At 56.4% G+C, this 13,419-nt stretch overlaps 6 protein-coding genes across 6 annotated transcripts; 3 read left to right on the top strand and 3 right to left on the bottom strand.

Annotated features, from left to right (window-relative positions):
• Positions 1–43: 43 nt before the first annotated feature.
• TRAVEDRAFT_121361 (uncharacterized protein) lies at positions 44–1,498 on the bottom strand (the record flags this gene model as incomplete). Its single annotated transcript, XM_008039770.1, has 7 exons — positions 44–185; positions 254–439; positions 489–558; positions 623–933; positions 997–1,087; positions 1,142–1,276; positions 1,330–1,498. 7 exons carry the CDS (start codon positions 1,496–1,498, stop codon positions 44–46), a joined length of 1,104 nt encoding a protein of 367 aa, XP_008037961.1.
• A 192-nt stretch (positions 1,499–1,690) lies between these two features.
• Positions 1,691–2,584, top strand: TRAVEDRAFT_20039 (uncharacterized protein; the record flags this gene model as incomplete). Its single annotated transcript, XM_008038984.1, has 3 exons — positions 1,691–1,855; positions 1,984–2,471; positions 2,542–2,584. The coding sequence occupies 3 exons, from the start codon at positions 1,691–1,693 to the stop codon at positions 2,582–2,584; spliced, it is 696 nt and encodes a 231-aa protein (XP_008037175.1).
• Positions 2,585–6,489: 3,905 nt separating this feature from the next.
• Positions 6,490–7,290, top strand: TRAVEDRAFT_28753 (uncharacterized protein). Its single transcript, XM_008039061.1, has 3 exons — positions 6,490–6,760; positions 6,825–6,897; positions 6,963–7,290. Exons 1-3 carry the CDS (start codon positions 6,519–6,521, stop codon positions 7,161–7,163), a joined length of 516 nt encoding a protein of 171 aa, XP_008037252.1. The 5' UTR covers positions 6,490–6,518; the 3' UTR covers positions 7,164–7,290.
• An 80-nt stretch (positions 7,291–7,370) lies between these two features.
• Positions 7,371–9,062, bottom strand: TRAVEDRAFT_167231 (PIG-U-domain-containing protein; the record flags this gene model as incomplete). Its single annotated transcript, XM_008039769.1, has 9 exons — positions 7,371–7,650; positions 7,705–7,829; positions 7,885–7,928; positions 7,987–8,086; positions 8,138–8,396; positions 8,451–8,551; positions 8,606–8,772; positions 8,824–8,888; positions 8,939–9,062. 9 exons carry the CDS (start codon positions 9,060–9,062, stop codon positions 7,421–7,423), a joined length of 1,215 nt encoding a protein of 404 aa, XP_008037960.1. The 3' UTR covers positions 7,371–7,420.
• A 261-nt stretch (positions 9,063–9,323) lies between these two features.
• Positions 9,324–10,799, top strand: TRAVEDRAFT_71681 (cyclin-like protein; the record flags this gene model as incomplete). Its single annotated transcript, XM_008039768.1, has 6 exons — positions 9,324–9,580; positions 9,638–9,719; positions 9,776–9,928; positions 9,979–10,102; positions 10,155–10,200; positions 10,259–10,799. Exons 1-6 carry the CDS (start codon positions 9,375–9,377, stop codon positions 10,797–10,799), a joined length of 1,152 nt encoding a protein of 383 aa, XP_008037959.1. The 5' UTR covers positions 9,324–9,374.
• A 117-nt stretch (positions 10,800–10,916) lies between these two features.
• On the bottom strand, positions 10,917–13,176 carry TRAVEDRAFT_122322 (NicO-domain-containing protein; the record flags this gene model as incomplete). The annotated part of the gene is made up of 11 exons (XM_008039767.1): positions 10,917–11,057; positions 11,110–11,227; positions 11,285–11,667; positions 11,735–11,838; positions 11,905–12,069; positions 12,149–12,238; positions 12,312–12,384; positions 12,450–12,552; positions 12,686–12,707; positions 12,894–12,912; positions 12,997–13,176. 11 exons carry the CDS (start codon positions 13,174–13,176, stop codon positions 10,917–10,919), a joined length of 1,398 nt encoding a protein of 465 aa, XP_008037958.1.
• Positions 13,177–13,419: the final 243 nt, after the last annotated feature.

The following is a 13,419-nucleotide window of genomic DNA, read 5'->3' as shown; positions in this document are numbered from 1 at the left end:
ACATATATGTTCCGGCTATGACATTAGTTTTGCGGGATGTCGGTCACATCTGCGCCGCTTGCGGTCCGTCGCTCGGCGCGCCCGCGAGCATCCAACGCACCGCGTCCTTTAGCTCTGCCTCGAACCTCTGCGCGATCTTCGTCTGCGGGAAACAGATATGGAACGCATGCGGAGCGCCCGGATACCTGCCCCATGAGTTTCATGAGCCACAATCTGCAACTTGAATGGCACGCCCCACAGAGCTGGTACGCACACGCGCAGTCTTGTCGGCACGCCGGCCTTCTTCAGCTTCTCCGCGTAGAGCAGTCCATCGTCGCGGAGCGGGTCCATGCCGCACACCTGCACGAGCGCAGGCGGGAGACCGTCGAAGGAACGCTGCAGGAGCGGCGAGACGTCCGGGTCCGCAGGCGGAGCCTGCAGCAGTTCTGCGTGTTGCGCTCTTGTTCAGCACGATTGTCCGGGGGACATTGAAGACGGAGAACACGTACGGAAGAACTCGTGCATGAAGCGCGTGGGGAGGATGACCACGTCCGTCATCTGGCCGTAGGCGGTGAAGTTCTCTTTGTACCTGGGCTCGTCCTAGATGAGCGCGTGCGTGTGATATCGAGGTGCGGGATGTAACCATACTCTTCAGGAACGACGTCCGGGTGCACTGTGACCGGATACTGCAGGATCTGTCCCGTCAGCGGGTGTTGAGAAAACTCGGGGTCGGCCTTGGCGCGATGGGCGAGGATGGCCGCGAAATTCCCGCCGGCGGATGGACCACCGACGAGGAAACCCTTGGAGAGGTCCGCGTTGAAGCTACCGGCATTCTTCTTGGCCTGTAAGGACGTTAGAAAAGGGGTGCGTACAGCAGTGCGATAGAGACCTGCCCATTTCAATGCCGCGAACGCATCGTTTATTCCCGTCGGAAACGGGTACTCCGGGGCGCGTCTCCGGAAGACTCTGAGTATGTGCCCACTGCCTTGCGGAGCGTGCGATCGCGATTGCACTCACCGGTAGTCAGGGCTCACGATCACGAGCTGCAGCTCGACACAGAGGATCTTGAGGTAGTAGTCATCCCACTCGAGGTCACCGACGACCCAACCTGTAACGCAGACGTTTAGCGCAGCCCTGTGACAAACACAACGATGGCGCCTACCTCCACCGTGCGTCCAGAACAGCATCGGGAAGCGTGCGTCGCCCATGGAGGACACCGGCACATAGCTGCGCACAGAGATCTCGCCCCCTGGGCCCTCGACGGCCAGCGTGTGGTCCTTCGAGACGTAGGCGGTCTCTGCAAGAAATATTGAGTTGAGCAGGAATAATATAAGTGTGTGTCTCGCGTACCTGGAGGCAGGTGTGGTTCTTGTGCGCGGTGCGCGCCCGCTATGAGGTTGGTGTCGAACCAAGCTCGGGTAGCGTTGATGTCCGGGAGCATTGACTCCGCGGAGGGCGGAATAGTCGCAAGCAGGGGTGCGAGCTCGACGTCGGGGGTGGCCAGGTGGTTATTTGCCATAGTGGGTGGGTGCTGACCACGGTGGGTGCCGGGGGCTGCGGGGACATGCCATGGGACGTCGGTTTTATGCGCTGCATCTGAACTCTAAGATGAAAGCGACACCCGTGAGTAGAACGTGCGCGCAAACACAACTTTGACTAAGGGTGGGTTCTCTTTACTAACAAAGTTGTGCGAAGGCTGCGACGTCCATGCATGAGAAGCACCACGTCCGGGTCCGGCGCCCGTCTGCAAGACCACGTTCGGAAGAGCACCGCCTCCGAGTACGCGGCAAGACTCTACCTCGTCCACGTCACCCAGCAGAAGCGATTTCCTACATCTACATATCTCCACAACTTACCTAGAGACCCACCAGGCCTAGTATGTCGACAGAGACGGCCGCTTCGAGGTCCACAAAGTTACCGCTGGGGACGGTACCCTCTCTGGTAGGCTTCGAAGCAATGTTATCTCCTCGTCTCTTTGAACTGACACCCCCTTTACCTTTAAAGGAGAGAATCTTGGAACCTTGGAAAGACGAAGATTTGAACGATGAACAGCGCAGTTACTATGCCACCCCGATCACTGCCCACTGGCACGAGCAGTGGCCTCCGCGCCATCACGTGTACTTTGGTTTCCCCTGCGATAAACCTTTCGAATATATCACCGCCAGGGCCAAGGAACTGGGATCGACCAGGAAGGATTGGGAGGAGATTGCGGAGCAGGAAACTGTGGACTGGGGGAATTTCTTCATGGCGTGCATGGACATCCTGCACGACGTCATATTCGACAAGTGCCGGTTCCGGTATCCCCCGATGATCATCAGCATGCGGGCGGGCAGCAAGGAAGGCGCCGTGGGGCTCCTCACTATCGCCTCGAACAGGGACGAGAAGTTCGTGAAGCTGCCAAAGCGCGCACTTCGGGCCATCAGGTGGGCCTTCGAGCTCCCGGCGGACGCCCAGCCGATGTGGTACTATTCTCAGGCCTACTATGAACGGGTGTAAGTAACATAGCCAATGGTTCGTAGGAATGTCCGCAGTACTGACTGATACCCTGCCTACTTGACGCAGTGTGATGCATCACGCCAAGGGAAACGACGCTGGGCCGATGTAGTGCTCAGTACTGGGCGGAATCGGATGGTTTTGGGTAGGAGTTCAGTGTCGTGGATGGAGGTGATTTTGTATACTGATATCGTTCATGTGCGCTCGAAACCAACTGCCATCTCGCACGCGGCTATGCCTGCTCAACAATAGCAAGTGAAGATCCATCGAGGTCGGCCCACAGGTCGTGCCAGTCCTCGACGCCGTCCTGCTCTCGTTCATCATCTGTGAGGAGGACAGAAGAGATCAGGAGGAAGCCACGGTGGCCACCTGGGCCGTCCTCGTATGGCCGCTGCCAGTGACAAACCAGGATACTGGTATAACTGGTGGTGCTCACCTCGCCGCAGACGGAATAAGACGGTGTACATCCTGTATAAGAGACATCATCTTAGTTGTGTTTATTTTATGTAGCAGAACGGCAAAAGGCGTATCAGCAGTGACGACGCCTTGGCACGAACTGTTTCCCGCAAGCGTACTGCATGAACATATGGCGTACCCTTCAAGCTTGTACATCTGACTCGCCCGAGACTCACCTACGTCGCAGCGATTCCTAGGATTCCGTGCATACATCATCGAAAGCGCCATAGGTCGTGGCGGTAGGTCGCGGTGTAGCGTAGACTCAGATAGATCTCAGATCTGTCTCACGCCACGAAGCTCTTGCCAGCGGCACGTGACGGTGCTTGAGAACGCGTCGCGTCGCGCGTCTGACTCTGAGGTCCGCGACGACACCGCTCTGCGCCTCTTATTGACTGGGACTTCTATACGTGCCAATTGCTCGTGTCCGCATTACCTCACTACCGTTACTTGACGTCCGTAGATTAGGCGCTTGAATGAAAACGAACCGATCCTCCTCAGGCTACTGCCGGCTTCACGTCGCTAATCACATCACGGACTCTCCGGCGCTCGACACGCGTCGAGACGGTCTTCGCAGGTACTCACACAATCCAACAAGCCCCAGTCTACCAAGCAACTTCCTGCAGTAGTCATCGCCCACATCCTCGGACCGCGGACTCATACGTCGATACCTGATATGTCAGAGGCAGCATCCCCGCCCTCCACAACGTCCGTCCCTGCAGAGGCCAAGCCGAAGTTGCCTTTGAGGACACTTAAGGCTCCAACCCATTAGTGTAATTACTGATTATAATCGATTAGAACCGTATACTGTTTATGATTACTTTACCCCCACGGTCTATTGGGGTGTAATCGATTAGTAGTCAGTATGTATGCAGTGGGCGCTTACCCGCGCCTTGGAAGAGATATAGGGCGGGATGTGGAGGTTTGACCTAGTCTTGTCCCATCTACCAACCATTCACTATGCACTTTGAGGGTTTGAGGACTGAAATCAGACTCATATGATCCTTGTATGCAATTCTGGCGGTCTCCTTCCCGGTACCCTCTCCATTAGCGCCCGTGGGGGCGGCGCCGACGGACCATTCCATCATGATTTACAGCAATGTGCAGAAAGATACGGAAAACGCGTTTCGCGCGCAACGGGCGCTAAACGACCCGGACAACCGCGCCGTGCTTTCCGACGGGTGTCCTCGGAACTCGAGTCGCGCGCGAGGGACGCGCGCTTCTTCGCGGTCGCGCGCGCCCTCGCGCGGCGTCCTCGTTCGTGCTAAGTACACTTGATGTTTTGGGTACTCTAGGGCCCTGGTATCCCTTAAAACCATCATATGAACGAGTATTCATATGTAAATGCTCTACAGTAGTATTCGGACATAACATTTGCTCATTAGAGAGCATAGTTCCCAAGTTTACGTTCATGTCCTCAAACGAAGTTATCGGCATATGGCCTAAACTGCTTGACCTTCAATCCATTTCATTTCTCACCCTGTAAGTACAAAAATTATATAAACACATGGCTCAACTCCTTAATATTTACCATGCGCATCCCCTGTTGTGGCGCCGTTGTGTGTTGCACTACAGGGTGCGGGCGCGGACGCGAGGACGCCGCGCGAGGGCGCGCGCGACCGCGAAGAAGCGCGCGTCCCTCGCGCGCGACTCGAGTTCCGAGGACACCCGTCGGAAAGCACGGCGCGGTTGTCCGGGTCGTTTAGCGCCCGTTGCGCGCGAAACGCGTTTTCCGTATCTTTCTGCACATTGCTGTAAGTCGCGCAAGCCGCCATTAACCTCCGCAGTGCCTCATAGGGCGCTGTTAGAGACTGATAAAAGCTTGTACAAGGGTTCAAACGAAAATTCGCCACCGGTGGGTGTATAACACACTAACTACTGAGTATAATCTGTTTAGTAATCGATTACTACTGATTACTGTTTACATACTCATTTTGAGTAATCGTAATCTAATCGGTTGGAGCCTTAAGGACACTGCCACCCCTTGTGAGTTAAGGTTCATGTTTAGCCCGACATAACTTCCTCCTCTAAAGCCTCCTTCACTATCAAAGGAGAGATTACTTGGACCTTGGACAAATGAAGAGTTGAACGATGAACAGCGCAAGTACCAGACCATTCTCGTCGGAGATTGGCCTCCTCCCCATCTCATGCGCTTCGGGTTCATATGCGACAAGCCTATCGAAACTGTCGTTGACAGAGCTGAGCTCCTTTGTTCGGAACTGCCGTGGTGGCCAACGCTACTAGACTTGAACAAGATGGACGAGAAGGACGAGAAGAAGGACGAGAAGAAGGACAAGAAGAAGGACAGGAAGAAGGATAAGAAGAAGGACAAGAAGAGGGACAAGACGAAGGACGAGACGAAGGACGAGACGAAGGACAAACCTAACCCTGAATTCCTCATCGGATGTCTGGAGATCCTGGGTGACCTCCTGCGCCTGCAGACCCGGTTTCCGTACATCTTCACGTCGGCCAGCCGGGTGGCAGGGCAGCCGGAAGGAGTGTGGCTCGTCACCCTCTACTCAAACCACCGCGTACAGAAGTACGTGGAGCCGCCGGAACACGTTCTGCAGGCCGTGCGGTCGGCCTTCGACCTTCCGAAAGATGCGCAGCCGGCGTGGTACTATGATGCGTCCTACTACTATATGGTGTAAGCAGCGCATTTCGCTCCTCGCAGACGTGTTAATTCGCTGTGCTGATGATGTCTCGCATATCAGTAAGGACTACCTTGACGGCAAGAAGGCTCCCCCGCCGAAGTTCAAGTGGAACTATCCCAAGTGGGATTTTCGCGAGCGTCCCCAAGTCTCACGGTCGAGGGCGGTAGGGGTTGCCAGTGGGGCTTGCTGACGCGTTCGAAATCGCGCGGCGAGAGCAGTGTAGCCTTTCGTCTCGTTCATTTGCCCTGAACCACAAGACCGTACGAGCCATCCCAGATAATAGTCGTTTCGTGGGTGATTCCCTGAGCTCACTCTTGCTGTCGAGGATAGATCTCGAGACGATGGTGGTTGCACAGACGGACAGGCCGCCCCCGCACAGGGCTTGGGCTGTAGCCCGTACGTTAGCGCGTCGCGTCGAAGTTCTGAGATCTTAGCCGTGGTGTGGTTCTGCCCACAAGTCCGTGCGCGCGCTACGTGCTTCATTATGTGAGCTGAGGGACAGGAGAGACCAGGAGGAAGCAACGTCTGTCCCTGGTGGCCACTTCAACCGTGATCGCATGACCGCGGACGGCGGCACACCGTACAAGAGCTCAGTACTCAGTTTGTACCTCTAGGTGCGCTCCTCGACTCCTCACACCTGCATCACCGACTCGCCCGCGCCGCATCGCCACCACTGCGCCCGAATTCGAGTCATCGACCTCCTCCCATGGTCAGTCCACCATGCGCTACAAACTGCGGCGGCCCTGCGGCATATGGTCAGGTGGCGACTCTCCCCTTTACCGGGGTGCAGCAGAAGCAGCGGCACTGATCATCTCAGGAAGGCAGCAGTGCGAGCGCAGCCGGCTGCGCAGCGCGCACGTACATTTAAATGAAGCGAGTGTTTATGCCGAGCCCTTTGCAAACGCTGCGCACCCCATTCGCATACTAACCCTCACCGCGATGCAGCTCGACTTCCTCTCGAACAGCCCACTGAACTCCGCCGTGGTCGACGCAGCGACGGGCGAGACGCTGTACACCATATCCACGCCGCGCACGCTGGGGACGCGCGCCACGACGGTGTGCGACGCGGCGGGGAAGACCGTCGCGCTGTACAGGCGGCACTGGGGGCGCGGCGAAGTGGAGCTGCATGGGGTGACGCGCGACGTGTCCAGCTGGCTCGTCAGCGACGGGGTGTTCTCGAGGTGGGCGTACTCGATTCGTCTGCATAACGTAGGACCGGTGTTGATCATATACGTCGCGGCGTAGCTCGAAGAGATTCGTGGCGCCGGACGGCAGGACATATGTCTGGAAGAAGCAGTGGGGCACGAGCGAGTTCGAGGTGCGCCTGCACAGTTCTCCTGCGATCTGAAACCGGGGCACTCACCCTGCTTCGGCGACGTCCAGCTCGTCGACGACCAGACGCAACAGCTCGTGGCGAAGTCTTCCGGTGCCCGGTCGGTCCTTCGGCCGTCCGATCGTATGTCCCTCGAGATCAGTCCACAGGCCGTGCCGATCCTGGACGCCGTCGTGCTGTCTTTCATCATCTGCGAGAAGAACAGGAGGGGCAAGAACGCAGCGACGGCGGCAACCGTAGCCGTCGTATGATGGTTTATGGCACCATGTCCCTCAACGGGCGCAATCCGGTCGATGAGTGCATCTACTGTCGTCAGTGTAGTCGAGATCATCATATACACAAGATGGAAGTTTATATACAAACCGACCTATCATCGCGACGCCGAATGCAGGCACGCAGGCTCATTGCCAGAATGGTCTCGTCTGATACACCCGGTCTTCGGCACACCTGGAAGCTCAGTCGCATAGTATCACAATATATATGAGAGGTCACCGTGGACATTGCTGCGTCACTCCTGTGCAACCTCGTACCCCTCCTTCAGCTCACCGATAGCTATCCGCAGCCCTGCCCATACGGCGTCCAGCAACGCCCCGCCGTTGCCCACGCCGAACACAAGCGTCGACGCGTAGAAGAAGTTGGCATTGCCCGTACCCTGCCGCAGCCATAGGCTGTTGAACAAGGGGAGAAGCAGCGAAGCGTGGAGGTGGATGAGCGCTGTGACGATCGGATGTCGCAGGTCTAGATGAGGGCAGGTCAGATAAGCGCACACATAAAAGGGACAATTGCGCTGACATGGGTATATCTCGGGGAAGATCGAAAAGAGCGAGAGGAATAGTCCCGGGTCGGAGAGCGTGGGGTACGGCTTGAACACCGCCAGTACGCCCACCAGGAGGAAAGCGGCGTAAAGGGGATCGTGTCTAGTGCGGGCCAAATTAGTATATAGGGGACGAGTCTCGAGCGGTGGCAGCTTACTGGAACTTGATACATATCGGCGCGATATAGATGAGCAGGTGTACCTAGGTTAGATAGCAGGTGAGGCTCGGGCGGGAATGTCGGTACCCAAGTCGTGCTCACAGAGAAGACCATCAAGAAGAACGGCCTGAAGTGGTCGAACATCTCCGTAAAGAAATACCACCAAAGTCCCGGATTTGGTGTAAGGTCGGGCAGCGTTAGCCTGCATTTCGATCGTGAGCAACCTTTTCCGCCGAGTTACATCGAAACTCACGAGGCGCCCCATGTCTTTTCTACCCACAGCCAGTTCCCGCAAACCAAGGTCGATGCAAAGGTGAGGAGCGCAGTATAGCCAAGGAATTCTGCAAGAAGGGGTATTGTCTTCTTCAATGGGGCATCAAATGGCCGAGGCAACGCAAGGCGAGACACGGGTCGTGTGATGTGCAAGAGCAGGAGAGGTGCTAGGAGCAGTATTGAGGGAAGAGACAGCTGCACTAGGCTCGCGAGTGCGAAGAGAGACGCGGATGCCCGGCCTGCACGGTGTCCTTCAGGACGAATCGGGGGAGATATTTTGATTAAGCACCCACCTCGACATGCAAACATGATTGCGAGTAGACAGAGCATATTCTCAATTGACGAGGTAGATAATGCAAGACTAGGGAGGAAGATGTAGGGATTCAATAGGTAACTGTGGGCGTTCTCGTAAATTCACGCTTGATAGGCAGTGTGGAAAGGTGCGCACAGAGAGGCGATTTGCCTGTCTCTTGACGTGTTCTTTGCGCCTGTCCTGAGTCTCCATATTCGTACGAGGGCCCATGCTGCTACAGAGTCCGCGGCCGTCCAGAGTATTGCCGACGTGTACGGCGTTAACGGCAGTACTGTGGAGAACAGGGATAGCAGTAACGGAGACTGCGTACGCGTCAGAGGTCGTCCTTTTCAGCACATACAGCTGAGACCTACATGTCTGAATGACCCTCCGGAGTATGGATCAATCCCATGTTTGAACAGGTATATGCCCTCGCGTACTACACCAGTTAGCCACGGGAACCACACAGCAGGTGATGAACCGGCGCACACCGAGAGTAGGACGTTAGAGGGGAGGACAATTGCTGGTCGTATTTCAAAGCATCTGGGAGTGGCGCGAAAGCAAGCAAAAGTCTAGCAGTTACGAGGGCGGGGAAAGCGAGGTCCGCGTCCATGCGAGCGCGGAGGTGTGGATCGAGGCCAAGGTGTGTAGGCGCTCATAGGGCAATAAACTAATGACGTTGATAGTAAGTCGCTCAAAGGGGACTATAAATCTTGTAAGGTCTTGCTTATTCGGCATGATTGGGATTTCTATTATCCTTTACTTGAGACTTATGATACAATCTCTCGCTGTGCTCACGCCTCTCTCCTCTCGATCCTCACTGTACTTGCGGACCGAAGACGGTTCCACTACAATACAAGTGCACATATCTTCTCTCTCTCTCGCTCTCCCTCTGGTCGTGAAGGTCTAGTTTGGACTATACGCTATGTTTGCAGTGGAGGCACAGTATTACAGGGATCCGCCGCAGCTCCTCCCTGCAAATCACCTCAAGTTCCATCATCCATACTTCACTCCCAGTGAGGTCGAGAAACTGTCGGACAAGCAACGTGGGAAGCTCTCCATAACGCAGGAAGAGAAGGCGAGGCAGCAGGCATGTGGCTTCATCGAAGCTGTCGGGTTAGGCATCGGCTTGTGAGTTCTACTTGTGTTCAGTGTCTTCACGAGGAGGGGCTTACCCACAGATTCCAGCCCGAGGAAGACCATTGCGACCGCACAAAATCTTTATCACCGCTTCTATCTCTTCTTTCCCCGCAAAGACTTCGGGTACCATGTGCGTGTTCCATATTATACCTCGCGTCCTGGTGGTTTACTAATACTCGCCCATAGGACGTGTCCCTCGGTGCTATGTTCGTGTCTTCCAAGATGCACGACACGCTGAAGAAACCTAGGGATATCCTCATGGTGGCGTATGCCGTCCGTTTCCCCGAACTCGCAGCGAAAGCCAGGTCTATGGGAGGGGAAATTGAGATGGACCCTGCGGTGCGCAGCTTTGCTTTATGTCCCGATAATGTATGCTCACCCCCATTCAGACGGTGGAGAACGATCGACAGAGGCTACTCGCAGTGGAGAGGCTCATGCTCGAGAGTATATGCTTCAACTTCACCTCCCGATTACCCTTCCCCTACATCATCAAGATTAGCCGGGCATTTGGAGGTACGAGCCGTTCTCTTCAGCCCATAGCACGCGTACTGATTGCGAAATAAAGCGTCCAAGAAGCTTTCAAAGTTGGCATATCGTCTGACAATAGACAGGTACGCTCCTCCTGTGTTAAGACAAGCCCCGTCGCGCTAACATAGCACTCGCGCTCAGTTTCCGCACCCTCGTGAACCTATCCTACCCCCCACACGTGGTCGCGGTCGGCTGCCTCTACCTTGCCGCGCTCCTCCAGTCGTTCGAGCAGGGCACGTCCCCCGAGCGCCCAAACCAGCACACCAGCCACGAGATCGCCGCGACGCTCAGTAAATCCGGCGAATGGGAGAAGCAGTTCCAGGTGCAAATTGCGGACATTGAAGAGATCGCGCACGCGGTCGTCGACCTCCTCATCACTTTCTCCCAAAACCCCGCTGCGAACACATCCCCCGCCACGCCGTCGTCTCCGCACCCCCACCACTCCCATTCTCGAGGCGGCCATGGACACGGACACGCGCCGCCCGCGCCTGTATATGCGCCGTATAAGGCAGACCAGCTCATACGGCTGAAGATTGTTATGCGCGAGACGGAGCACGCAGCTAGGGTGCGCGGGAGCGTGGAGGAGCCGAACTATGAGGCGTCCGATTCGCCGTTTTACAGAAACGACAGGACCGTGCGGTACATGTTCGCGCCTGCGGATTTGGTGGACGACCCGTCATAAAGTGCGTCGTGGTGGAATGCAGTATGTGATACATTTGCTTTTGCCCTTTGTAATACAGTGTTTTTGTAGCTGCTGTCTCTTGCGCTTGGATCCCGTTGTATCATACCGTGAATATCCTCACTGTTCTGTTTTTGTGGCCGCACGGCCCCGACGGGTTTGCCACTTTCTGTAGAGGAAGCGCGCGCCGTACCAGCCCAACACCACGGCAATGAACGAGCCGACGATGGCGGCGCCGATGTATCCGCTCTTGTCGTTGGCCTGTCAAGCCTTTGTCAGAAGATGTGCGCATCCTGAAGAAGCGTCGACTCACGTTCGCCCAGCCTCTCCACCAGCGTCCCGCAAGCCCTCCGCCATCCTCCGCGTTGGCCGCTTTTTGACAAGGGGCGCAATTGTCTCCAATCAGACCCATGACAGTGATGAGGGAAATGCTGGCACAAGCAACAATGGTTAGCTAGAGCAGCGGCGCAACTCTTGGGGTCGCTAACCTGAACGCGACCATGATGCTCATGAGGGTGAGCAGGATGCTAAGGTTCGATACCGCGTTGTGCTTGACGCGCAATGTACGCTGATGGACAGGCTCATTGATATCTGCTCTTGCGTCTACTGCGTCCACCGTGCCGACCTTCTCTGGGTCTTGCTCCAGAGGGTCCTTGACGTCGACGTCCGCACGAACAACCTCCGCAACATCGACCTGGCTCTTGTTCCGTTCGGGACCTGCCTCGGGAGGAGTCCTAGTTCGCGGGAAAGTAGGGGCGCGGGTCCGGGGTTCGAGCAGTGCGAACCCCCGCTCGGGGAAGCCGGCGTACGAGTACAGCATGATGATAGAGTCGATCGAGTCGATGAGCGTCATGCCCACTGTGAACAACAACTGAAACGGTGCGTCGACGTCAGAACCGGACACGAGAGGCCACCTCCTGAAGGAACTCAAAACGTACCGGGAGGACGACAATATCACCGGGCGCGATCTGACGGCCGTCGGGCTGGCGTTGCGCTATCGCGGAGATGGCGAGGAGCGCGATGGACGACGCGGTGTCGAACCCTGTGGGTGCATCTTAGTGTGAGCCGCAGTCGACGGGACACAAGTCACAACAGACGGGGGGCTCACCGAACCCAAACAACACCCCGACGGGGTACATCTTCCACGGCCGGTCGACGAAGGTCACGACAGGCCCGATGATTTTCATCATGAGTGTGTTCCCGTGCGATTCCTTGAGGTCCTCGTCCTCGTCTGCCCCTGCATCTTCCGCCGTCTCCCCGGTCCTTGTGCGCGCTACGCGCCGCAAGTGTAACTATAAAGTGCGAGAAGATTTTGTGTCAACAGTCCGACGGGTCGGAGCCGTCCGCTGCACATACCCGGCGACGTTTGCGGAGAACACGGAAGAGGATGATGGAGTTGGCGAGGCCGACGATGAACAGGAAGCTTGCGCTGACGGCGGCGCCTGGACGGACGCACATCAGCGCCGCATTTATGAGCGGCGAACGGCAGCGAAGTGGGGGAGGCGCGCGGCGTACCTACGATTCCGCCCACCGCGCCGACGCCGTCGATGTGGTTGTAGACGTCCGTGCTGATGGCGATGGCGACGTTCTGTCAAAAAGGTCCGTTTACGTGTGCGTGAGGGGATGGAAGGCGCGGGGACCGGGGCGGCTTACCACCACGATCACGATGGTGCTGTGGCCGAGAGAGAAGAAGAGGCCGCATGTCACCGGGAGCTGTCCCATGTTGATGAGGCTTCGTGTCGCATTGTCAATGGCGCTTTGGCGGGCTCAGTGTCAGTGGTGGGCGGTCTGTATGAGAATAGCGGGCCCTAACAGCGAACGAGACGCGGATTAACAACCAGAAGGTGAGAGAGGGCTTAGCGTGGCACGTACGGTGGTAGAAGGGGTACCTGATATGATCTGCATCTAGGGCTGAAGGCGTAGTTTAGTAGGAGTTACAACATTCAAACCATGTTACTAAAAGGACGGCCGGTAGAGTGAATCCGACAAGTACGGAAGTCTCTAAGGATAGCCCTTTAAACTCGGATTTTTGACCGCGAGTCGCGGTCTTCACGCGTCGCTCACTATCCCCGCACATAGGCCAGAAAAAGCACGTACCATGTCGAAGTCCAATGGTCTAGACCAGCGCATAGCGAAGGGGAAGCAGGACCAGTTCGTCATTGACACGCTGAACATGCTGACAGTAACACAATGCACTGACCCATGCCAGCAGTGCAAGCGAGAGGATGGAACGTGTCTCTGCGCGACGCCCGAAGAGAATACCGCACACGATCCAGCACACGGCGTTTGCGAGGAGCTCTGCGGCGAGTAGGAGGACGGAGCGGCCAAAGAGCGTCAAGCGCGGCAGTCCGGTGACCGCGTTCTTCAGGCGCCAAGACATCTTGATCTTGCGATGACCTTCCCTTGCTCTGAGAGTCGCTATGTCCCAGATCTTAGGGAAGGGTTGAGGGCCTAAGCAGAGAGCTCAAGGTGGCCGTACGGAGAGAAGCAGCTAGGCATAGAATGACTCCTATACTGGAAATTACCCCGCGTGCGGGGCAGCCAAGATAAGTGGGTGACAGAGATAACGAGTGGACTGGACCTCTGTTTGCAAACGGGAGGTTGACCTGCGACGATAAGGTCA

This window comes from Trametes versicolor, assembly GCF_000271585.1.
Source record: "Trametes versicolor FP-101664 SS1 unplaced genomic scaffold TRAVEscaffold_5, whole genome shotgun sequence".
Lineage (NCBI taxonomy): Eukaryota > Fungi > Basidiomycota > Agaricomycetes > Polyporales > Polyporaceae > Trametes > Trametes versicolor.
Note: the sequence above shows the minus strand (reverse complement) of the source record. Positions and strands in the feature narration are given on the sequence as shown.

Coding starts and splice junctions, on each gene's coding strand:
- TRAVEDRAFT_28753 (XM_008039061.1), top strand. CDS start 6,519: ATGCAGCTCGACTTCCTCTCGAACAGCCCACTGAACTCCGCCGTGGTC. Junction 6,761..6,824: donor AGCGACGGGGTGTTCTCGAG/GTGGGCGTACTC, acceptor GTCGCGGCGTAG/CTCGAAGAGATTCGTGGCGC. Junction 6,898..6,962: donor GGGGCACGAGCGAGTTCGAG/GTGCGCCTGCAC, acceptor GGCGACGTCCAG/CTCGTCGACGACCAGACGCA.